This window comes from Varroa destructor, unplaced genomic scaffold, assembly GCF_002443255.2.
Source record: "Varroa destructor unplaced genomic scaffold, Vdes_3.0 BEIS01000004.1, whole genome shotgun sequence".
In the NCBI taxonomy this organism is placed as follows: Eukaryota; Metazoa; Arthropoda; class Arachnida; order Mesostigmata; family Varroidae; genus Varroa; species Varroa destructor.
Window position 1 is genome coordinate 30,843,381 of NW_019211457.1, and position 24,699 is coordinate 30,868,079.

The window sequence follows — 24,699 nt, forward strand, 5'->3', positions numbered from 1 at the left end:
TTGGATAGCAGAGGACCTCTAGTAAACTCTAGGCTCAAGGCAGGCCACGACGGTGAGGATAATTCGAGCGGGAAATGACTGCGCGATCCTGTTTTGCCTGCCGCTGAGCCTTATCTCACACGTATACTGCCTACGAAGATACTCGAGAGAGCCATAACAGTAATAATTGCTATCGCACTCACCCTGCGTTCGCCCGTTTCCCGAAAAAAGTTGACTCCACACAAGACTATTGCTTACCCACCCACGAGAGTGCAGTATCGCATTGTCGAGGGAAAAAAGTGAGACCAAGTACAAAAAGGAACTGTAAAGAAAAACATTTTGTGAAGCAGACCAATCCTTCTATGATCTAGAAATAACAAAATCGCAAACATACGGTCCCCCTATACCTTTTAAAATATTTAGTTAGCTATTTGGTATAAGTATTATAGACGAGAGCGTGTGGCGCTTGTTGTCTTCGTAGTTTATATAGTTATTTAAGGCTTTCATTATTACGATTAATGTTTTAACGTTAGTACAATACAATCTTGCAATACAATACTTCATGCGACCCAGGAATCAGAGCAGCCTTTAATGAATCGGGGTCATGGGTCAACACATATACACCTGTAAGATAGGTATATTGAAAATATATAAAATTCATTACACTGCGCGCTACCATCAGACAAGTAGGGACGCTAATTGCATATGATGATGCAAAGAAAAGCATGATACAAATGTTATGCGAGGTATTCTATTTCTCGTTTTGTTTTTTTTATGAAAGGAAATCGCATATATACATATATCGTTAAGGATACCTTTTTTGTTGCAATTCTCCGAGATGCCTTATTCAATGTGTTCTGCACAGATTTTCCATATCATTCATTAAATGCTTATATATGATATAAATTCTGATATGTAAATTAACTGTAATGTTCGCACTTGATGGTTGAAGTATACCATTCGGCCCGTACACCCAGACTTACACCTCGCTGAGCACGACAACGTCCTTTTAGTGTAGAGCCTTACACTCGCATTGCATGTACAGCGTAAGAGAAGTTACTGTTGTAAATAGCACGAGAATGTCACGGATAGTTCTTCAACTCGGTGCCTGACAAGCACATCCCACGTGTGTTCCTGTTTGTCACATTTGCCGAGTTTTGAAAGCATTTTCCTAATAGAAGAATTTCTCAATAGAAAGGTCTCATGAACATGCTCGTATTAAATGAGTTTCAAAGCAGGCATTTCTTGGTTTGAGGACGTTGTCCCGACCCTATGTTTTAGCCCATTTCCAATGTTAGGCCGTATAACTACCACTATGTATCATCCATACATCATACAACGCTTAGCTCTGCTTTTTAATCATCGCATTTGACCGTAACTATTTGCACTCAATTGAAGAAAAACGGCTTGCAAACGCACCGTTTACGTACATTTATTACACGCGAGCATCAGCGTTTGGAGAACAATATATGGCGAACATTCGTAAGCAACAGGTTTTCTTTTAGGTGGAATCACACATATATACGAAAAAGGTGAAACTGACTGATATGCAAAAGTTTTTATAGTGTCTGTTCAAATACAACACGAATCTAACCTGGCCAGGACAATTTACCCTTTTTCTTGTATAAGGCCGGAATCTCACATTGCTTAATCAGAATGCATAGTAAGAGTTGCATACTTATCTATATAGATCTGCAAATCGCATTACGCCTTATGTGTAGTGTATTCAAAACTAGGACCGCCAGAAGGATTTCGTCCTCACTGCTTGTCCTTCATGTTTTGCTTGTTCATTTTCTATTCTAGACAGCGAAAAAACACATTTTCCACCAGAAGCAACTCGACTGTAGTCATAGACGATGCCTTTTAGCGTCGGATTGCAGTTTATATGATCTTGCATAGGGAGCTTATCTGGTTTCAAATTCAACCCCCTCTGTACTGTGTAGCCGCCGTCACTGCTGCCTGTACCAACGCCCCTCCTGCTAAACCGACGCGTTTCTCTACCCCTGGCTTTCTTTCTTCTCTTCGTTGTTGAGACATTTTTCGAGACCGTTATTATCATTCTTGAGGATCAACTGGGTCGTCACATTAATGTCGCTACCGAAACTGGGAGAGAGGGAGGCTACCATTATCCGTTCGCCCTTTATTCTTACCATGGGTTCCGCAAAGCTTCCAGGCTTTACTTAGTTGGCAGACGGACTCCTGAGCGATGCTTTGACGGGCAACGGAAACTGCTAGAAGCAGCAGCTTGAGAAAGACTCGAGTAGATGTGTATGTTGAAGAGACTCTCGAAAGCCTAAACGAGGCCTTTACGGTGAACCCTAGCGACCTGTGCTCGTTCGCGGGCGAGTTTCACCAGTTTTCCGTTAAGTCTTTGACTGTTTCCCCTAGTCTGACTTGTCCTGTTGCAACCTTTCCTCTCGCATACGCACTCCCTGAAGCTTCACTTATGGCTAAAATGGCCGAAAGACTCCCATTTCTCTTGTTTTGAAGCTCAGTGTTTCTCTGGGCGATGTGGTTTCTGGAACTAAAAGCACGTGAAGGCCGGACTGTCTCTTTTAATGCGGTTCTAGCTATAGTGGCCGCTGTATAAGTGCTAGTAGCAGCAGACAATAATAGCAGCAATTGCTCGTTTGGCAACCACCTCCATCACCCCAGTTGCACTGCCTTGCAAGAGGGCTTAGCCTCTCTCCTTTTGGTTTGTTCGCAAGTAACTCTTGAAGTAGTTGGCTATGCAACGCTGACAACGGAAACACGGTTCTTTTTCCATCGTCGCTTTGCGCAGACGAAGAGAAAAAATGTACAATGTTATGCGAGAGCCTGGTGAAGGAAAACAGAGTTGTGAGCGTAGACGTAGGATATGTCGGTGGATCAGTTGGTCGCCCTACTCCTGAATCCTTTGCGAACCTTGCCCTATTGCACACTCCGGCAGGTGGATCCGCAACTAGATAAAATGCGCAGAGTTATAAATTCGTCTGCTTGCACGAGAGAACTCTGTCGGCGGCAAGTCTTTTGGCGAAACAGACCGCCGGCGGTGGTCAGTCCGCTAGCTAGCCACTTGACAGAACGGGTCACAGAGATTGTCTCAAGATCCCAAGAGTTGACAGAGAAGGATGCCATGTCCAAACCCCTTCCTTGGCTCGTTGTTGTAGTGGTGATGCTGCGACTGTTTCTGCTGCATGTTGTTGCTGCTGCAGCGCTTGCCGTTGCTTTTCACTGTTGCTTTCTAGCGAGCTATGCCGCGTCTTCTCGTTATTCGTTGCTGCCGACTTTCCATGCGTCCGATTTCTTCCTCTAAAACTGCAAAAATGATTGGCCGACAAGTGATACAGAGGCAAGAATGGAAACTAACGGACAGAGAGGTGCCGGAAGAGAACCTACAATTGGTTTGTCGAACGGCGCTCCGATTAGGATACTGGTGACTAAACGAAGCCAAAATATGGAGCGATTATGTTCCTTTTGTCCGACGCACGTCACACACACGACGACACGTCAATGCCATCTGGACACTTTCAGTTAACACCGCGCTCTTTTAATTTATTTCTGTATTTCGCTTTCTCACAGTGTCCTCTTACGTTTTTTGCTCCAGTTTTTCTTTGACTAGAAGAAAGTGCTTCAACAAACGAATACGTTTCCCGTCCTTTTTAAGGAGCTCGCTCTTCCTTAGCTACAGTAGGTATGTTTGTAGTGTCGTCGAATTAAAGGTGGCGAGATACCGGGAGTCATTATTTATCCACTTAGCTTATATGCACAGACTATTTCACCTAATGTAAATGACCAAATCTTTCTAGTACTGGCAGCTTTATCTAGCGCATGTCCATTTAACTCTATTTCTACAGATATTCGCTGATAATTGACGAATCGGCTTCAGAAGAGCCCTACGGAATTCTAGGTTGCTTAGAAGCTTCTTAGCACTTTTGCAACCTAGGCAATTAGCAATCAATTTAATTCAGCTAATTGTATAGTAAAAATAAACATCGTTCAGAGCGTGCAATTGTATTTATTCGTACGCGTTTACTCAATTTCCAGCAAATAACGACACAAATCATTGCTAACAAGTTTTTGCATTCTTCCGGACATTTATGTAGCTATAATAACATCGAACATCATTATCTTTAACATGTGCATTGTATATGGTAGTTACAAAACATAAATAAATCTAAGCATGTTTTTCTGCACGTGAGTGCAGTGAGAACACTAAGTTTCATACGCCTTTAAATACGACACATCCGTAGTGAAACCGTCCAATGGATCGCCGCTGCCCTTAATCTTTTCGTCCACCAGGCAAACATTTTAGTAGGAGCTGTGGACGGCGAGTTTGGCTGGTTCAGCTGGAACTCCGGTAGCGGCGACGGGACCGATTGTTGGGACGTGAGCCGCATGACTATCATATGCGAAGCCTTTGGCAATTACCGGGCCGGCGGTTACCGGGACGTTGGCAGCGGCAAAAGGAGCTGCCATGGAGGCAATCGCAGATGCAGTGAATACAGGGTTACTACCCGTAGCAGGCACAGCGACATGTGCAGCCAGTACTGGAACACTGGCAACCGCCGGACTTTCTATAGGTCCATAGGCAGCTGGGGCGGGGACGTGGGCGTACGATGCCACAGGGGCATGATATACGCGAGTCTCATATAGCACCGACTTGGCCACAACCTTCGGACTTAAAGTGATCGGAGCAGCAGCATTTACAGGATGCAAGCCGACCTTAGGGGCAATGCGAGAACCAGTGGCGATCGGAATCAGTGCGGAGGCTGCATATGGCGTGCCGTACGTGTGTCCGATACCAGCCGATGCTAGTGCTCGGCGTTCGGCTAATGACAGGCGATAGCCCCCGGTAACCAACTCTTTGGCCCGGACGGAGGTTATAAATACCGAAACAACGAGGAAAATACCGGCCTGAAAATCAACAATTAACAATGTATTCGCACGATTGTTGGCTGGCAACGAATAATAGTATGAAAATATGCTTCGCAAAAATGAGCAAAGGAGTGCAGACTAAAGCGATAAGGTTTTTACATGAAGAATGTATACACTATTGCACACAGTTGACGAATAAAGGTCGCTGGCTGAATCAAAAACGAATCGTTCATTTATTGCTTTGAGATTTCGACGCCAAATATTAGCCTTAGTGGCTTTTGATGTCAGAAGCGAGTGCTGATACAAAGCGTCGGCGGGAAATTACCTACGCAGCATTAACCTTTTCAGCAGATGGTAAAACTTTGGCTAGCGTGATTATGTGGTTGTTGCTTTAAATCAATACGAAATTGTCAAACACCATCGTTTCTTCGTTATGAAAAGATGGACGTTTCTATACCAGATGTTCTTATCCAGATTACCCTATTTAGACCTTCGCGGGACGGCTTCGCTAGACTGTTATGCACAGTTTTTCTCAAATCTAACGTGAATTGGACGTGAAGTGAACGAATAGGACTTCTCGTTCATAGCAACCCATAAAAACGACTTCATAGGGACGTTGGTGCCCATTGGCATGGAGAGCGTAACGTCTCTTTGCTTAACCTAAATTGGAATGCGAGCAAAATAGATTTTACAAGAGGCTGTCTATAATTTTCAACTCATAATGATTCACATACATGAACACCGCTTGCTTGTGCATTTTGCTCATGGTGCTATTCACACCCATGTGCTGATTCCACAAGGCGTCTAACACGCAAGGCAAATGCTTAAAAGTATATGACATAGTTCAGTAAATAAGGTATTTAACCTAGTTGAATTACGTAAACTATCAATAAGCGTTAAACTTGGAAGTGTATAAAAAACAAAGACAAACACAAATTGGCCACACAAATGGTCGAAAATAAGTTGTTTTGTACGAGATATAGCCTCGATCGCCTAAGAAATCATGGTATCTGTGCTGGAAGAAGCTAGACATAGTGAGGACACGTTTGATAGCGATAAAAGAACGGCATTTTCGAAGAGCACGACAATTAAGAATTATTCAACTAGGGTTTGACTTTTCCATATTTCTAGCAGCAGAAATCTCTTTGATCGTAGGAATTTTAGTGGTAAAATAAATGGTAACGACCCATAGGCCCATTTAAAAAATGCCTTGCTCACTAAGCTCTTCTTCAAGACTTGACCTCGAATTTCAAAATATATTCTTTATTTTAAGGCTAATGTATAATGTACATACATATTTGTATCGACAACCTTAAAATAGCTCTGATGATTGTGACAATTTTTAGTGACTGAGTTTGCCCTCAAAAACTTCAAGTTTAACAAAACTCGATATTATGGTTAAAATCCGAAAGATTAACCCGTAAAAAGCATAAATGGCGTCCGTAAGCCTGCTAGTTCGAACGCCTGAGATCTCTAAGTGGCTAGAGCTGTGAACTAATTTATTGAAAGTGACCATGGCAACGGTCCAGTTGAAAGGCCCTTAAAAACTAAGCCTTCTGAGCGACAGATCAGTGGACCTGAATAACATACGACTGCAAATAGAAAAATGTAAGAATGGCGTGACCGGCCTGGCCTTTTCGGTATATTGTTGTAAAGGCAAATTATTATGAGCCGCAACTGAATGAAAGTAAAACCATGGCGGAAGAAAAAGCAGTTCCTTTTAGGCTCTTTGAACTTGTACAACAACTTATACTGATAATAAACTCAATTCAATTAGCAATATTTCTATATAAACACTAGGTCACAAGAAATAGCTGTAAGAACAAGAAAAGTATGAAAACTTATGATTTCCAAAACTCATGATAATCGATTGCGTATCATGCGAAAAAGAAGACAATGCTCAGAAACATTAATAGTCGCGGCTTCACCACAAACTACTTCTTATAATATCTTATACAATAATCTTAACCTTCAGGCAATCACAAACTTATATGGAAAATATCATTTTATGAGCGAGCAGAGCAATGAGTGCAGTGCACCCGCTTTAGTTCACGGACCCAGATGCATTTCTACGCTTTATCGGAAGGTTTACAAAGAGCGATTTAGTATATCTATGACTTTAGAATTAGCACCAGTCTACAGCTATACTGCCATATTTTTATGATATGCATCTTTAAACACATGCCTGCTCTCCACTAGTCACGATGTATTCGCGCAGTATCCCGTCTAACGGGCGCGAATGAAGCATGGAGTGGCATTGATCAGAATGCCTAAGAAACCGCTGGCTATTTTTAACCTCACTAATCTAATACTCACGGTCACTAGAGGCACAAAAATTTCTCTATGAAACATTGTAAAAATATGAAGTTTCTCCAGATAGGTGGTTTTGTTGGTATAAACTAGAACGAAGTTCACAAAAATTGGTGCCGTAATTCACAGCGGTAGGAGCACCGTAACATCAAGTGATGGTGGCCGACGAAGATTCTGCACTGTTATTTTCGTTTGATGCCAAAATAACAGGTACTTCGTATATCGTCCTCACACCTACTGCTGCTAACAGAACAAGCAATTATGGCGTACTAATGGCTAAAGCGTTGATTATGAATGAATTTGAATATCGTTCTTAGACGGCACAGGATCTCAGCGGAAAGACTATATGCCAGTAATGGCAGCCCTTTCCACGAGTATATATATATATATATATATATATATATATGTATGGAAGGTCTTCGTTTCTGGCTTAGACAGACGGCTACCATCACTGCTGCTACCAAACAATAAGGAAACAACTGATTGATCCCCAATTTACATCCAGCCATAATGGATATACCAACAGTGCAGAACGATATAAGTTGTCAAGCCGACGATGATATACGCGCGAATATTGCCATCGGCGACTAGCACTAACATTTTCCCGACCCTTATTCACAGAGATGCTCTCCTTCTGATTGCAAAGGTAACTAAACCACTAATAATAAAAGACTTAACTACGAACTACGTTATTTGGTTCCGAAGGTTACATTTGCACCCACAAGATGTATATATATATGTCATCACGTATGACAAATGGCTTCCTATTCAACTGTTCTTCGTAAATCTTGCATTGACAATATATGTCCCGTATATATCCGTGTATAACGCGTATAAGGAAACGTTAGCAATCAACAGAGCATACACCATATTATAGAGACCAATTCGGGGAAGATCTTCGCTAAAGAAAATATAGATGTCATTGTTTAGCCAACTGATCCTCTGATGAGCATGTGAAGTTATTCTTGAACGCCAGGTATTGTGTTCGACGTTGGACGCGCAGGTCATGGTGAGTTGGGTATCTGGTAGATTCAATTCAAATCTCGTACAGGTTTCGGAACGGAAAAACGATTTCGAACAGCCAGACAAAGGGACATTCACTTTAAAGAAGGACGAAGGAGGATTCACTCAATTTAAAACAGTTTTCTAAATATTTCTAGTTTTGCGGGTGGTATTATTTTCAGCTTCACTTTCATTTTTAGTTGACGTCATGGCTACACCAACAGCACTCACCTCACCATTTAGTACATGACAGGTTTGATAGCCATTTCATCTTTTGATTACCATCCAACAAACACTCAACGGAAAACCAGCTTTTTCTGAAATTAGAAAAACCAATTACTATACTCCTATGATGACAATATAAAGAACCGAAAAACGACCAAAGGCCTGTGGACTGGAAACTACCGAAAAGTAGATAACAAGTAGATGTTCGTTATTTTCCAGATTCCTATAGGAAGTTACTGAGCAGCATAAATATAATATAAAATAAATAAAAAGAAAAGGAAGAAAAATGCCAAGAATTTTTGAATAAGAGGATTACCATTCTTGGTGTTAAAACAGGAAAACACTAAATTTATTTTATTGACCCAGTATGGACCCATTCTCATAATGCGATACCGAAAATAATTTCAAGAAGTATCTATCTATTCTCAATTGAAAAATAGTCGTTATTTTCCCTACTATTTACTTTGTTCCCGAACTTACTTTTAATACACAGCTTATAGTGACACATAGCGTGTGGTTAAAAGGAAAATATTCGTAAATTCTAGGAGAGTTATATAATGAGTTAAAGCCCTGTTGCTAGACTGGATAAATATCTATAGCGTATTGATATGTAGCGGTTGTTTTTATAATAGGTCTGTAAAATTTTCTATTGAAAAGATGCTACAGCAGACCCATCGAATATAATAAGGGTATTACAAGGTATTACAAGTATTACAAGAGTAACTGGTAATTGGCACCAGAGAAGCGGATGTAAAGTTTAAAATACATTGATATTTCTTATAAATCTCAATTTCGCAACAAAAAGTAAATGTCATCTTATTATTAGAAGTTTGCGACCTTATACACGCGTATCAAACAATGTATATCAAACTCTATTTTTGTCACATTAAAAAGCCGATTTCGCTTGCACTATTAATAACATATATGTCAGCAAAAAAGGCGTCCATGGACAATCACATACAAATGAACAAAAAGCTCAGCTGGGCAAGAATGGCCTCTGTCATCATATTAAGTAAGCGTGCACTAATAAATAGTGTTATTCTGGGATTTAGCGAAGTTTGAGAGTTCGACGATTAATCGAGCAGACTCTTGCTGTTATTGTGTGTGCCTATTATCGCTCTACTCAGCCAACATCAGGATGACGCAGGTAAATACCTAGTTTAATCGAAAAAGTAGCGGACGCTGTGATTGAACGCAAGCCATTTGTTCTCAACGGCAGTATCTATGTATGTACATTTTATTTTTATTTATGCTTCGAAGACGCTAATTACTTACAACAAAGGCAGTTAATTAGAATGCTAGAGAATTCTATCTATAATACTGGCCTGCTTCTTTCAGCTTTTTTTTTAAATTTTTAACTGTAATAATGATTATACAGACAATTTGATAAAAACGACGGCTCTTGCTTATTGAGATATTTTGTAGCTATGTACTAAGTATTTAATGCTACGAATTCATAATTTCCGGTCTATTTCAACTCAAAGCTCTACCTCACATGATCTTTGAATAAGAAAAACAATGTACAATATATGACTTATATGAAAAAGGGCTTAGGAAGATGGAATAGGTCTTATTATTTTATTCTATCAACGATATGCTGCTCAACATGATGTATTCTATTGCAGCTTGTTGGTTATGACGGCTCTAAGTGTATGTTTTTCTTGGTTATACGTGTGTGGACAATTCTCATTTATAACAAACTGTTCTGAAATCGACGTGCTTTTTCGATGAGCTGAGCTAGTAGGTATGATAGGCTGATGCTCTTTATACTTGGTAAGCTAATTACTGCTTTTCTCTAACTAATGGAGGCAACTGACGTTAAAAATATGATCAAAATATACAAACTATAGGTCTTCAAAAACTGACAAAACAGTTGCTAATAAATCCTAATAGACAGATTGTTCTTGCAATCAAAAGCAAAATTGATTAACGAATTTGCGCTGGCGGTTTTTAGCTGTTCTTACTGGCTAGGGTGGCAAAAGAAACTTAAGAATAGTTTGTGCTCGTTCTTCCGTTTGTTAACTAATTTAATCCTGCCCATGCCAACATCGTCACAATTAATGAACACAACCTACAGTTAAATAGATGACTTCAAATGTAGTAAAATTCTTGAGTTTACTTGATTTGATTCAAAGTAAGTACTTGCTAAAGTGATTATTCAGAATTAAGTGAAACATCCTAAAAAAACTCAAAAAGGAAAACATTGTACTAAGTTGGATAAATAAAACATATTTTTTTAACTAAATTATTTATGCAGTTCTAACGAATTCTGTTTGTATCTCAAGGAGTCAGAGGAAAGCAATCAACTCAAAAGATTCTTGAGCTCTAATTATTTTATGTAAAATAGAATAGACACTTAATATAAACTTCCCCTACCTTTCGCAGCTTATGTAAGTATAACGAATCGCTCAAATTAGGTAGATACATAACCCCAAATGTTTTATTAGTTGCTATAACCACTTAACAAAAATCTAACTGTGGGTCAAGCCCACTGCTTCGAGAATATGAGCTTCATATGATATTCTTGCTTTCATAATGTTATGTTTTTTTATTTTAATTATGCGCGAAACTCAATATAAATTTCCAACACGGTTTCGTCATCAATGGAAGACAATAAAATGAATTCACAAACAGTGACGGCTTTTCAAAATCAAGACCAGAAACTATTGTTCGTTCCAGGAAAAATCAACTTTGTATTAGCCGACTGTACAAAAACGTTAGTCAAAATTAACAATCACCAATAGATTTTCGTTTTTCAGCTAGTTAGCACGTCGGCCCGTCAAGCGATGAATGGCTTCAGAATTTCAGAGGAGCAACTGGCGTAAATCACAGGCGGGTATGTTATTGTTAGCAAACTACTGCAACGCAATATGCAGCACAGAGATACTTTCAGAACATCGGAACAGATTTCTGCTAGTTTCGATTGACTTTCTTCAGCTGGCAGAAAAAATTTCACGGACATCGCTTTGATTATGATGGCAACGGCGGCGGCTCTTGGGTGGACATGTTTTCCGTTCCATACAATTGGGAAATACTCAAACGGATTTCTCGCAATAATCATTACTTTCTATCTACCGTAGTTTTTCGTCGATAAAAAATATCATCGATTTGAGCTCTTTGCTACAACCACTTTTTAGCAAGTGTCTAGTCAAGTGCGCATCTGCAACGGATTTCAACCAGCAATGTTCTTCAATATGTTGAATCTTTTGCTAGAATGCAGTTGCGCTATTTTGATCCGGCAAACAATGGCATCTGCAGGCAAGTATATTGAATGTACTGGCAAAGAAGGGTAAATCAATGTAATCTTTGTTTGGTCAACGTCGTCTCTATCTAATGAACGTCAGGCATCAATGGAGCCAGTGAATCAGTGTGGGATTGATTGATCCAATAGGAGGAGTCTTTGTGACTATGTCTAATCTGCGATAATAATTTCAAACCGGCAGAGATTGAAACTAGAGCGTTCGTTGTAAAGCCGGATGGTGGGTTTACGTCGTTTCTAATATATCGTTTGTGCGGTAGCTTAAGGGAAACAGTCAGGTATATACAAGATGCCTAAGCCAAATCTTCACCTAAATCCTCACATACACTTTATTTGAACATGATAGCCAGTGATTAATTGCAATAATTGTATAGAGGCATCCGGGACGGACCGGTTTATCTAATGTGAGAGCCACCCGGTAACCTTTTCAGTTTTTGACTAAAACCGAACTCACTATTTTCTGCTCATAATCCGCGGAACTTTTATTTGCACAGTAAACTATGCCAAGTTTGCTGCGCCATGATTATAGGTGAAAAAAAATTGTGCTAAACAATACACGAATCAATACAAACTACATGACTAAACTACTTCATGAGCCGGCTCAAAGCTTTCCTTTTTACGACAAGTTTTGATATCGCTGTTGCGCATTAATTTAAGGAATCGGTTGCATAAGTCTATTCCTACCATTTGTAACGCGATGTATCATGCACTTAATCAGACTCTTTTGTGCTTACAAACAATTGTATTTGGTTAGTTTAACTATATGCAGACAACATACTTCACAAAATTGGTGATCCAAGGAGAGATACCCTGTGTTACTTACCTGCAATGGGTTTCTCATCAATCTGCACATTCTGATGCCGTGTTGGTAATGAGGTACTAGAAACGGTTGTAAAAACAAATCTTATTTCACTGTAAAACTTCGAATATATTGCGATAGTATATTAGAAATACAGACTTGAAGAAATGACTTTTTTTAATGACTTAATTCAAATTTTGATTTTACCTTTTAAACTTCTACGAATCGCTCCCTGCACTAATACCTTTAAATAGAACATAACCCTTTCAATTTAGACGAAACAGATGTATTTTTTACCTATTTATTCAAGTTACTCTCCACTCGAGTTACGGCAAAGAGTGTACGGTGTACCTAGCTGGGAGCAGAGCAGAGTAGAAACGTACCATCGGTCGATTGACGCTAAAATAAAATAACAACAGTTGAGCACAGACACTGATAGCGTTTAGGCTACAAGGCGGGTCAAAGGTTATGTGTCAGAGAAGGTCCTTTGGTTCATCTGCGCTAGCATCAGTTATATTAGTCGTATAAGTTCGCTAATGATATTACTAATGAATATTTTTAAGCATGACGATGCTAGCTGTGGAATACAGAAATGGGAAACGCAATTTTAGTGCAATCATTTGACTCAAAATATTGATATAGATTCCTGGCCCATTGTACAGCGAGAAAAAATCGCATTTTCACAAAAATATATCACGATTATATCTGTAATACGGTCATTTCACTTATTTGAAGTATTAAGTTAAATTGGTCATCTGCCTAAATATTTAAATTTAGAATTGACAAAGCATTAAATCATGTCAAGAATTCCTATCATACTGCATAAGTTAGGACCCGTTGGCCGGTAGCCTTAAGTTCTATATATACGTTGGCTATACGAGATTAGATGAGTTGCATACGACAGAAGTACACAACGACAGAATTCTGTATTCGAAAGTGCCTTAAGGCAATAGCAATAATTCTGCTGAGATGCACCAATTTCTCAAAATACAGTCCAGTTCAGAATAATCAGTTTTATCGGTATTTAATTTAAATTGATACCTCGTAGAATACTTATGCAAAATAGAGTAATTACTTTTCAGATAGCCAAGGCTTTTGTAACGTCCCGTGTTATCGACCCCAATTCACGTTACTTGAACCTAAATACTACGTTAAATACAACGGTAACCTTACCCATAGATATCGTGAAATTTATTTGACGATGGAAGTGTCAACACAAATATCAGTTGGTATGTAAGGAAAATCTCTGTAAGATGTTTTTGGGCAGGAAAAACCTTAGCGCGCTTCGAAGTACCCCTTAGATTTTGTGGTTTTCTAGTCGGTTTAAATTTCGCTATGGAACCTATGGAAACGGTACAAGCACAACAAATACAAATAAAAACAAGTCCCAAGAGATTTCCCAGACATGCTATAGACGTTATCAGGTAAATCTGCGGCAACCATATAATAACGAATTAAATCAGAATTGTGAAAGTAGTATGCGGACGTGTCTAGTCCAACGGGTTGATTGCAGACGCCCGGCTTCCATTGTCTTGCGCGCACTTATGATACGTGAATCAGGCCCGAAGAAGTGGCCTGGAGCCATTGCGCTATAACAATGTCTTGGACTTTAACGCGCATAAGGGTTAATATCATAATGTCTGACAGATCATCAGGGACAACAGTTGAGACCTCAGTACCATTCTACGATTCGTGAAGGGCTAAGTTGCAGGTCAACTGAATGTTTACCCAAACACATGACCCTCATTCCACGTCTAAAAAGACCCTTGCCCAGTTAGATAGCTCACCTTTATTGTAACGATTGCATTAGTTTACCAATCGAAACCGTATTGATCATTTACGGACGTATCCTCTCTGCTAAGGTCATAAAATGTCACAGCTTATTCATCTCGTAACCCTACGTAATAGTCCATGTTAATGATATACTCTGTGAAAAGGTCTCTAAAGATATTGGAACTGATCTTAGCGATCTCTGTGGAGTATTAGTAACGCAGTGACGTTTTACCGTAAAGGATTGCGATAGTTTACTCCCCGAGACGACATTTATGATAGCCTTGCATACAGAAGTACCGGCTCCCCCTGACAGAAAACCTTGCTGATTACTTTAGCTTGAGTACAATTGGAGGCACGTAAAGCAACGTATTTCTAGGATAACTTGAAATGTTACTTATATACATCGATATAGCCCAGATTGCTATTTTAGTCGCTGAATGCATTAAGCTGCAAGACAGTCTAGATATGTTTAAATAGCTAACAATAATTAGTTAAATAATAACACAACACTACTACACGATCTGTAATCGTTCATACTGCTCTTTACAGCACCAGAATTACCACAGAAAAACTTGTGCATCAGCTTCGACGGCAAAGGTCACGAATTTTCAAACTACTACGGACAGAAGCCGTCTAAATGCTTCCACACACGAATAAGTGTGTGTCTCAGAAGTCTTCCAGGACATCTGAGAAATATGAATGGAAAATTAGTAAAATGACGTATTAATGAACTACAGCGGTCTGCCCATGATGCAGCAAGTCAATAGGAAGGAGATAGAGATAAGCCAATTCACACACCTATCTTCCAGTATATATATATATATATCTATCCATATATATATACAGCACCAAACAACGTCATTACACTACGGATATACGTCAACAATGCTATTAGCATGAAGATTTATTTCACGTTTGCCTCTTTCCACAATCACTTATATTTCACCATCCCTAAATTAACGCACAAAATCAACCGACTTCAATAACGATAGCAAAATCAATCAGTCATCATCACGTAATTATTGTAAACCAAAAAGCACCTCAGATAGAAAAAAGAAACACTGACATGAGGGTGAACAATGTTATGTACAATTTTTCTCAATCACGACAGCTTTCCTAATTTCCAATTATTAAGCAATTATTAGCCATACAAAGCTGCCGCAAAAGAACTCTAGTATTAATATGTGTGTCTCCATTGTGACAAAAAATGCGATTTGTTTGAGTAGCTGACTCATCTAAAGAACGTCAATATACTACGCGTTGCATTTGTCTCATATAATCTCTTCATATAATATATTCGTAGCAGTATCATTAGCCGTCGCTAAATGGGCAACATAAAATCGCGACAAGCTGTAAATTGTTTGTTCTATTTCCGTTTGCAAAATTGTACGTGGTTGCTGGTTCGCGTTCGTTCGTAGGTTGAGGTTCGTCTGCGACTTTCATGTCATCGAGCACCCTTGTTATTTTCTCTCCTCTAAAGCAAAAGGTTATAAAGAGATATGGCATAAATTAACCATACCGGCAAAACAAATTCAAGGTTTTTCCCATTTTGGTTTTTTTTTATGATTTAGAAACAACATTATGAAATAACATTGGCGATTTAATAACATACATATGATCATAATGACGTTAATCCATTTCGGATAACAGTAAGACATTTCTTATCAAAACCGTTCTATTCGATTCGTTTCTCTGTGTCACACGTATATACCCTCCAACATACACACGCATATGTATAATCATATGTATATAATTACTCTGTAAAGCGACCTATTATTATAACATAAAATACTTCGATTTAAGAGACCTCGCACTCAATTGTCAAGACTATCCCAGACAAATAGGTAAACATCGCTCATTGCTTTTCCTTCTTGCAACATCGTTAGGTCCACGTTATTCAGTCAAAAGTACGCTCCTCTAGGTCCGCTGGATTTGCGTCACAATGATCGTTACAGAAGGTCTTTCCATCTATGATGGATTCTATTGTGCCAGCGACATTGTTAACTCACTTCAGTGAACCATTGCTTTTAAATTTTTATTCCACTACCATTTGCTTAAGCAAAAATTGTGAGGCCACCGTCTGACAACCCAGCCAGGGCGTACTCCGATCTTCCACGTAGAGAGATTCGCTCGGCCTGCGTGAACTGTTTGGCTAATGGATCTTGTGACTTCAATGTGAGTCGAAGCGAAGCATCATTGCAGGAGAACACCTGAATGGTCTTGGCCTGATCATCAAGGCAGCACGCCCAGAGTTCACCAGTCGGTGCTGAAAATTAAGAAAGATTGCAATGGGTTTACTGGGGTTAATATTATCCTTTAGCAGCTTAACAATTTAAAATGATCCAAACGACCCACACGTCAGAAAATATATTTTCCTTGAAGAATGTCGATTATGTTTCTTATCTTCTATAATTTATAAACACCAAATCTCTACGCTCGATATGCTTCTAGTCCAAATGTACCAACACAACTTTAGGCGTCAAAGCATTTTACAGCTTACTTCATTTTACATTACAAGAAATCGCACTATAAATATTGATTTGATATGTAACGTCATAGAACAAAATTCTGCATTGCCTTTCTTGGCAGATTTCATTATAAATATACGCCTACAACAGCAACAAGAGAAAAATTAGGTCTCTTCAAAAATATTATGGGAAATTTTGAGTGGCGATTTATTGCTTACATGTGACAATTGCCGGCTTTGTGATCACTGAAGAGCTGCCACCCGACTGGAACTTGCATTTCGCCGACACCACCGTATCACCATTGCGTCCATCAAGGCAGAATACCTCATTCGTAACGCCCTTCAAGCCTTGCGAGCCACTGAACGTGCGACTGTTCACCAAGAGAGTCTCGTTTGGGGCGTAGTAAGAGAGGGAAAAGCAGTTGCCAGCGGTAGGGATGTTTTGCGCCTGGTAACGGTTCGGGCCGATTTCCGTATAAATCCGAATCGCGTTGCGCAGCTGGGAACATGCCAAGCCTAAAAGGTCAACCGGAAAGACTGCTTAAAACAACGTACAGAAAATTTCTCTGTATAATAATAACAGCAAAAAAATAAATAAATTGAAACTGTCATGGCATAATGCAGCCTTGAAATTATTTTAGTGCTCCCTAAGCAATATTATACCTTAACGCATTATGGAGCATACCTATTTTTAGCATTAAACTCAAGAAAAGAGCAGTTTTTTCCAGCTATGTTTCGTCACACTAAGTAACACAGTAATCATAAAATTATTCGTGTTGTCCACAGCTGTTGATGCTCACCATGAACTTCTCTTCTTTCTTGGTTAACGGTGATGGACTTCAACGAGACAATGGGTATCATATTGTTGCTAGGACCCCGCAAGACCTGAACCGGATCTCTTAGCGTGCGCACGTCATACTCGACAATATCACCATTCTGTAGGCCCAGATAAAAATTTGTATCTGATGCATTACTCCAACAAGCGGACCACACCTTGTTGTGTAACTGCAGCGTGTGAACATTTGCTAGGCCTAGGTTGTCGACGCTGCTAATTCGTGCCGAGTTATCTAGCGAAGCTGTTAGCAGCCATAACTTGTTTTGATGAAAATCGAGGTCTTTTATTTCATGAGTGTGTAGCAACTTCGCCCGACGTGATTTCAGATCGTACAGGGAACAAAGTTCGACTGAAAAACCTTCAAAAAATGGAGTGACTGGCTTAGCCGAAACAGCTATTAGGCCTAACTTGTCCGAATACGCCATGTATTTACAATGGCCACTCAGCTTGGTGAAGGACTGTGTTTTAGGGAAACCGCCAAGTTCGTTTGAGCTTTGGCCGAGATAAGGTTGGTTAACATGTGCACCTTTCTCAAGTTGACGAACACGCTCATTCAGCAACGCGTTCTGCCCAACCAACGCTTCGACTCGGAAGTTAAGCTCGCGAACCTGATCACATGACTTTTGCTCGCGGTAGCGAAGGTCGTCGATTTCTTTACGAGCCTCGGCTAACTCGTACGATTCGCCTAATCGATGACAATCTAAGAAGGCGACACGCATATGCTTCAAGGAAGCTTGACGATTACACATAGGACAGGAACGCTTACCGGACATGAGCCATCTGTGAAAGATTTTAAAAATTGAATTGTAATTGTCATTACTAGCATCAGCAAACGAGGCATGTAAGAGTGCGGTGTATCTACGAACAGTAAAACTAGCTATAGCAAAATGCATTGCGATTGCTTTTTCATATAGCTATATCATATAAACTACGTGTTACGGGTAATTATGTGAACTGTGATTGGTGCAAGATAATCGTTACAAGAAGCGTACGTACCTTTTCACGCACGATTCGCCAAAACAGTGTCCGCATTTGAGAACGACAAGTCTGTGATCTCCACCCTGGTTCATGTCATCGAGACAAATCGAGCATGTTGCGACCCGGTTTATGTCATCCTCTTTCTCGGCAAGTCGTGCGTTTTTAACATCTGGATCCAGCCGGCATCTTTTCGATGGGCCTGTCAAGGCAACGACAAGCAAAATGGCAAATGCAAACTATTATACGTTTCCATCAAATAAAGTACGACATCAATTTACGATAGAATACACAAAGTTCATCAATCAACAAAACACGTTAATTGTTTTTAGCTTGTACGAAAATAAATATATTATCATTCATTATTGAGTAGATGGCACAAATTAAGAGCGTTCTTGGTCTTAAAACATGCATCTATAAAGATTCGAAAAAAGAAATCTAGATGTCCGTCAATCTCAACGAATCAAAATAATAGTTACTGCTTTACGAGCCCGAGAGCATCTATAATCAGAAAATATAATATCACAAAAAGGAAAGCAGCTCGGCGCGCTCCAGATTGTAATCTTCTCTTACCTTGAGAATCTTCGTCATCTTTATCATTATTGTTACTGTTGCTGTTGTCGTTGCCACTGTTACCACGAGCATCGTGTTGTCTGGAGACAATCCTTTCATTTCTACGGCTCCCCTGCGACGGCGCAGTGGCCTGGGCAGCCTGCTCTTCAGCGTCCGCAGCTACATTGGCAGCCGCACGCCTTCGTGCATTCGCTGTATCCACTCCACGTCTTCGCCATTCTCGCCGCTGTTCTTCGGTATCTTCATCACTGGAAATGTCTATCGGATTTGCCCCACCGCGTCGAGCCATTTCTTGATTCGATAATTCCTCCTAAAAATGGATTAGTTAATCGTCAACAATACATGTAATTCACAATGGAAGCTTAAGCATATTTTGGAGCACATAGCGAGTGTAAAGTAATGGAAACTATTATGATGGAACTCTATAGCTATTACTGCTACAAATATTCGTTTAACACCAATGTAAGTCAATCCACGCGCGTGTCAGCGCACTTCACGAGCAAATATTCAATACTTAGGATTCTTTTTTGGGCTTCATAGTTCGTTGCCACCTAAGCTCACTAGTTAGTGATCAGAACTCTGCACGAAAAACACATTATAACCTCAAGAGATCATGCAACTCTACCCGGCTTAGAGGCTGCGTATATGATGATCTTCCAAATCTAGTGAGTTTTACGACATAAGCATCACTGCGGGGCAACAAAAAAATCTCGTCCTACTGCTTCTTTACATCATCTCAAAAGGGCATACCGTTATTCTCCGATGTGGTACGTCGCAAAACTTATAACAGTGATAGCACAAAGAAAATAACTAGACGTACTAAATTTCTGAAACTTCACTGGCTTTGGTAAACTGCACTCTTTGAAAGATTAGAGTTAACAGTAACGATTAAATTATCCAATAGGTAAGCCAAAAGCGAATCGAAACTTTCAAATACTTGCACATGAACACCAGCAGATGATTAAACCTTATTAAACTTCAGTTGAACCATGACCATATTTAATTAAAGCTAAGTAAAACAAAACTGAAAGCTTCTGCTGGATGCTAATTTCTCACAAGCTTTTTACTTTTAAAAAACACAAGCTTTTTTTCCGTTTAAAGCAAAAGAATAAAAATTACATACGAGGTAAATAAAAATCTTTCACACCAAACGAAGCATGCTCACCACAATAACCCGAAGTCCTTGTAACCCTGACACGTTGATCGCCGGCAGAAAATCGTCATCCTCTTCATCAAATGTCAACTCGTCGTCATCAGAAATAGTTGCCTCGTCGGAAAAGATTGCGTCCATTTCTGCCGCGACGGCGTCGAGCTCGTTGAGGAAGGCCGGCTCGACGCCTAGCGGGTTTGTGGAATCGCTGTCGTCGTCGGACAAAAACTCTTCAACAAGTCTTGAAGTCGCTCTTGTCGATCTCGATCGAGTCCCCGTAGACGATCTGGTACCTCGGCCTACCCCCCTACTCGGCGGAAGCTCCCATCGAGCTTCGTCGTCACCTTCGGTATCACCATCGATTTCTTCCGTTTCTAAGGTTCCAACATCAGAACGAGACGCCGGCTCCGCTGGGGATCTACGCGGGTTCTGTGATGGCGAGAGTAACTGCGAAGTACCACGTCGACTCCGTGTGTTGCGGGCGCTTGCCGTAGCCCGACTACTTCGATGCTCCCATTGAGTCGAGTTGATCACGAAACGGTCCGCACCTGCAGGACCCTCACCGTTAGGAGCCGCTGTCCGCCCATTGCGATTCGCCGCTCCCCGTCTCGAACGACCAATGCGACCTTGTTCGTCACCCATAGCGCCTCGTCTATCTACCAACACTCTCTCTCCCGATAAAATTTGTGCGTAACGCCCCCCCGTTGCTGAAGTTCCGTCGGTCTCCGCTGATTCTGACCTTCTTGGAGCAGCTGCCGATCTCCGTGATGATTGGGAACCTCGCGGCTGTTCGACGTTATTTCCACTACCACCAGGTTCGTCCTGCTCTCGAGCATTCGTGCCTCGAACTGTAGAACTAGGATTAAGCTGTATCGCGCTTTGTAAATCGTTTAGCTCCTCTTCATTTAAAAACAACCAATCAGAGTTATCCATATTCACACATTGACGACAATGACCACCAAATTCGAGTTTGCCCTAACCCCTTGCCCTCTCGCTCTGGTTGTATTTACCACCCGGGTGTCGCTACAATCTCATATGAGGCGACGCTGTAATTCAAACAATATTTCAGCTATTATTAACTAAACCACGTTCATTAGAATGTTCATAGGAGATTATCCTCAGTCTTAAACGATTTGCTTCTGTCAATAGAAATTCCTTGTAGTTCGGAAACTGGCCATCGCTGTGAAATTCTATTTTTTTCCTAGTTTCAATTTCTGCTTTATTGAATCGTCCCTAGCGAACTCCGACGGACAATATTCACACTCAATCCCCTTAATCTCCGTTACCGATAGCTTGCTTCTATCCCTTTTCTGCGTAAACACCAGGTACTGTTAACTAAAAATATTACGTAATTTTAAATTCTTTTAAATAAGTAGTTTCACGTAATTACTCTACCAACGTTCATTTTAAGAAATTCCTCTGTGAATGAACAAAAATACTTTTTTAAGGACATCAATGCTGAAGGTATTCCGGAGTTCTTTGAGGTGTACAGAAATTTACATAGATCCATGGGCTAAGAAACACGACACTGATAAATATTACCACACTTACTACTCGAACTTCTGCTTACTCCACTGAAAATAGGCCTGTAACGCATATTAGACCAGATACCGTTCGCTCGAATATAGAAATAAGGTAACGGAAAATAATCTAAATAAGATATATAATATATATATATATATGTTCGCTACTTATGTATTCAGATGCGGGGTTACAGCTTTGCACAACTGTTATTGTGCACCGAACGGGTACTACCACATGGACCTTTTTTCTTTAATTACGGCTATATATGTGTGGCACCTGCTTATTTCGCGGCAAGACGATGTAGAAAAGCACTCTAAATTTCAGACACTTCCCTTACTTTTTCCTAGAAAAATAACATAACAGACCCCTTAGCAGACCAATACAACATCTCTCTATGGATGCACTGAAAGTAATATTATCTTGATTAAATAGTTACCACCTGCGGCGTCGCGACGCAGTAGTCGTTCTTGGTGGATCTGACCGAGAATCTGGTTGATCTCTATGTAGTGTCGATTCTCCAATGTGTTCGCAGCTATTACTGTACCCGTCGCCGTGGCCACCGCTACTCCTGGTAGAGTCGTCGCTTGTCCGGCGTTCGAATTAGGACAAACGCTGTTTGTTGACACGTGCGAGGATGAAGCAGAGCTAAGGGCCTCGTCACCAATGTGAATCAGATGGATCCGTTTTGAAATCGGTTGGAGCTCAGGATCGTCTGGGTCGAGACAGCGTTTTCGGGTTGCAGGATTGCCACCCGGCCAAATTACTCCCGCACCTTCCATAGGATGGACAACGACACCTTGTTGAAATCGCACCTTACGCGGATAGCCAGCGTGATTCTTGTAAATTCTTATTGCTCGTAGCGCGAAGTAACACCAGAAAGAGAGGAAAAAAGAGGGAAAAAGTTTGCCCCTGCCGCAAGCGCCACGCGGAACTCTGATGGCTATTGTTTTTGGAAGTACGAAGCTAGGGTCAGAAGATTGCCAACAGCCACTCCAACAACGATCTCAGTCGATTCAGGCCTTTCTCGGACTGCGCACGGTACGAATGAAACAAGGATAGTAAAACACCAGCCAACACGAGGCACGTCCATCTAAAGACTATTTCTATGATGGGTTCGTCGCAGCGTTCTTGTTTTTACGTACTTACACTACATTAACCAATCAAGCAATTGTTCCGAAGAGAGGCCTTGATGGAGACGAACTTTGACCAGAAGAGTGAGCTGGAGCTAACATGAACTGACAATGTTTGTGGGTTTGATAACGCACGGTTGTATTATGTGTAAACACATCACGAGGCAAAACTGGTAAATATCAGATGTAGCCGTACGATTTGTGGCTGTGGCAAATCGACAAATTGTCCTCGCGACGAAATCAAACGAAACAATTGCGGCAAGCAGCTTGACACTGAAAGCAATCGCTTCGTTAGAATATGCCGCGATCGACATCAGCTGAGCTAGTTTCCCAACAATGATGCGCTGGTTCTGCCTGACGCGCGAAAATTTGAATTTGAATGAAACGGCGCGCGCGCAAAAACCACTGCTACCAGCTTGAAAGGTAAAATATGTTAACATGTTTTCATAGATTTGTTGGCCACTGTTTGAAGTGACATCGAATATCTGCTGCAATGGGAATGTTCGATCTAGTCAAGTGCCAGTGGTCTGAAGTAACGGATAATATTTGTTCAAGTGCAGATGGTCAGATAAAATTCAACAAAATGTAACTGAGTTCCGACACAATTGTCTCCACAACGGTAGAACCGTTCGCTCCATGATAGAAAGCAAAACTGAATTTACTTTTGTGTATGAGAAGGATTGTATCAAATTGCAACAACAGTACTTCAATATATCTACATATTGGATTTCCGGACTGCAAACTTCACTGACTGACATTTTTGTCGACATTAAGATACTGCATTCAACATGTAGGCGATGTTATCGTTTGGCACTATGTAGTTTTACGAAGAAAACTTTATAAATTAACACCGGGCGTGGCGATGAGTGACTAAAATTTGTTTAAAAAACCAGCCAAGTAACACCAAACTTATTACATTACACGAACTTCCTATTACATATATTTAAGTCCTTTAGGAGCATAACCATCGCAATAAATTATATCGGACCAATGTGAACAAATAAATAACATACAGCATACTATAAACGATGACTATGAGCTTACTGAAAAAGCACACATTGGTTGATACACAAGACACCTCTGTGACAAAAACCGAATAGGCTACAATGCACTATGGCTATTCCAAGTTATATGACTTTGAGTCTTGGATCTGATGCGTGAAAGCAAAGCATTTTTTGCTGCTTAAGAGCCGCGCATAGTTCAAGAGGCAAATGTCCACTTAGTAATAAATTATGCGGTACCGGTTGATCAGGTGGAAAGAAGAAAGGGATCAGAAGAAAACATGGAAAAGAAAAGAGAACAAGCCATAAAGGTAATTATCAGTTTTAATAAGGAAGCGGTCATCTTTTGTTTCGATATTGTAGGTACTCTGCACTAACATTTTGCGTTTTCAGTCTATGTAAATCAATAGAAGCATGATGATATTGCAAACATTTATTGTTGATTATACGGAAAAATTCTAGTGGTATGTCCACCTTTTTCGGCAATGTGAATATCCGTCCCTGCCAGCAAGTGTACGAGTGTGCCGGCTTCCTCGCCTAATTTGCATCCTCCTATTATAGAATGCCGAGGAGAAAAAACATTTGACTGCTATGTCACTTGTAACAAAGTCGAATAGGATCAAAAGATTTTCCACTTCTATAGCCATGCATAGTTCCCAAGCATAGTAAACTATGAAAAATGAATATCAAGCACCACTTTCGCATGGACAGTGACGAAGTAGTCTACGCATGCGCATGTGCTACAAATTCCCAACTCCATGCGTGGCAATCGTAATTTAAATCACAAATTCTTCCGAAAAACAGCCCGCACCATGCGTGTGGAAAATCATACTGGAGGCT

General features: G+C 40.4%; 2 protein-coding genes and 1 long non-coding RNA gene across 5 annotated transcripts; 1 reads left to right on the top strand and 2 right to left on the bottom strand.

Annotated features, from left to right (window-relative positions):
- Positions 1-3,956: 3,956 nt before the first annotated feature.
- On the bottom strand, positions 3,957-7,454 carry LOC111249369 (uncharacterized). The gene is made up of 2 exons (XM_022803159.2): positions 7,153-7,454; positions 3,957-4,875 (listed from the first exon to the last, which is right to left on the bottom strand). Exons 1-2 carry the CDS (start codon positions 7,186-7,188, stop codon positions 4,270-4,272), a joined length of 642 nt encoding a protein of 213 aa, XP_022658894.1. The 5' UTR covers positions 7,189-7,454; the 3' UTR covers positions 3,957-4,269.
- A 2,151-nt stretch (positions 7,455-9,605) lies between these two features.
- On the top strand, positions 9,606-17,290 carry LOC147756076 (uncharacterized). Its single transcript, XR_015326841.1, has 2 exons — positions 9,606-11,209; positions 14,754-17,290. It is a non-coding gene; the product is annotated as an uncharacterized LOC147756076 (long non-coding RNA).
- LOC111250456 (E3 ubiquitin-protein ligase RFWD3-like) lies at positions 15,078-24,143 on the bottom strand. Of its 3 annotated transcripts, none has more exons than XM_022805748.2 (7): positions 22,168-24,143; positions 20,220-21,250; positions 19,055-19,364; positions 18,503-18,683; positions 17,472-18,286; positions 16,891-17,187; positions 15,078-16,470 (listed from the first exon to the last, which is right to left on the bottom strand). In XM_022805748.2, exons 2-7 carry the CDS (start codon positions 21,135-21,137, stop codon positions 16,259-16,261), a joined length of 2,733 nt encoding a protein of 910 aa, XP_022661483.1. In that variant the 5' UTR covers positions 21,138-21,250; positions 22,168-24,143; the 3' UTR covers positions 15,078-16,258. The 3 variants fall into 3 exon arrangements, with proteins under 3 accessions (XP_022661483.1, XP_022661484.1, XP_086843817.1); XM_022805749.2 differs by having other exon boundaries at positions 22,165-24,143; XM_086987691.1 differs by having other exon boundaries at positions 20,220-24,143.
- Positions 24,144-24,699: the final 556 nt, after the last annotated feature.

Bases quoted from the DNA above. Each gene is read 5' to 3' on its own strand.
- LOC111249369 (XM_022803159.2), bottom strand. From the start codon at position 7,188: ATGTTTCATAGAGAAATTTTTGTGCCTCTAGTGACC. The intron at 4,876-7,152 runs GTGAGTATTAGA...GTTGATTTTCAG, and splicing joins TTTTTGTGCCTCTAGTGACC to GCCGGTATTTTCCTCGTTGT.
- LOC111250456 (XM_022805748.2), bottom strand. From the start codon at position 21,137: ATGGATAACTCTGATTGGTTGTTTTTAAATGAAGAGGAGCTAAACGAT. The intron at 18,684-19,054 runs GTAAGAGAAGAT...TTGCCTTGACAG, and splicing joins AGATGACGAAGATTCTCAAG to GCCCATCGAAAAGATGCCGG. The intron at 18,287-18,502 runs GTACGTACGCTT...AATCTTTCACAG, and splicing joins GGCGAATCGTGCGTGAAAAG to ATGGCTCATGTCCGGTAAGC.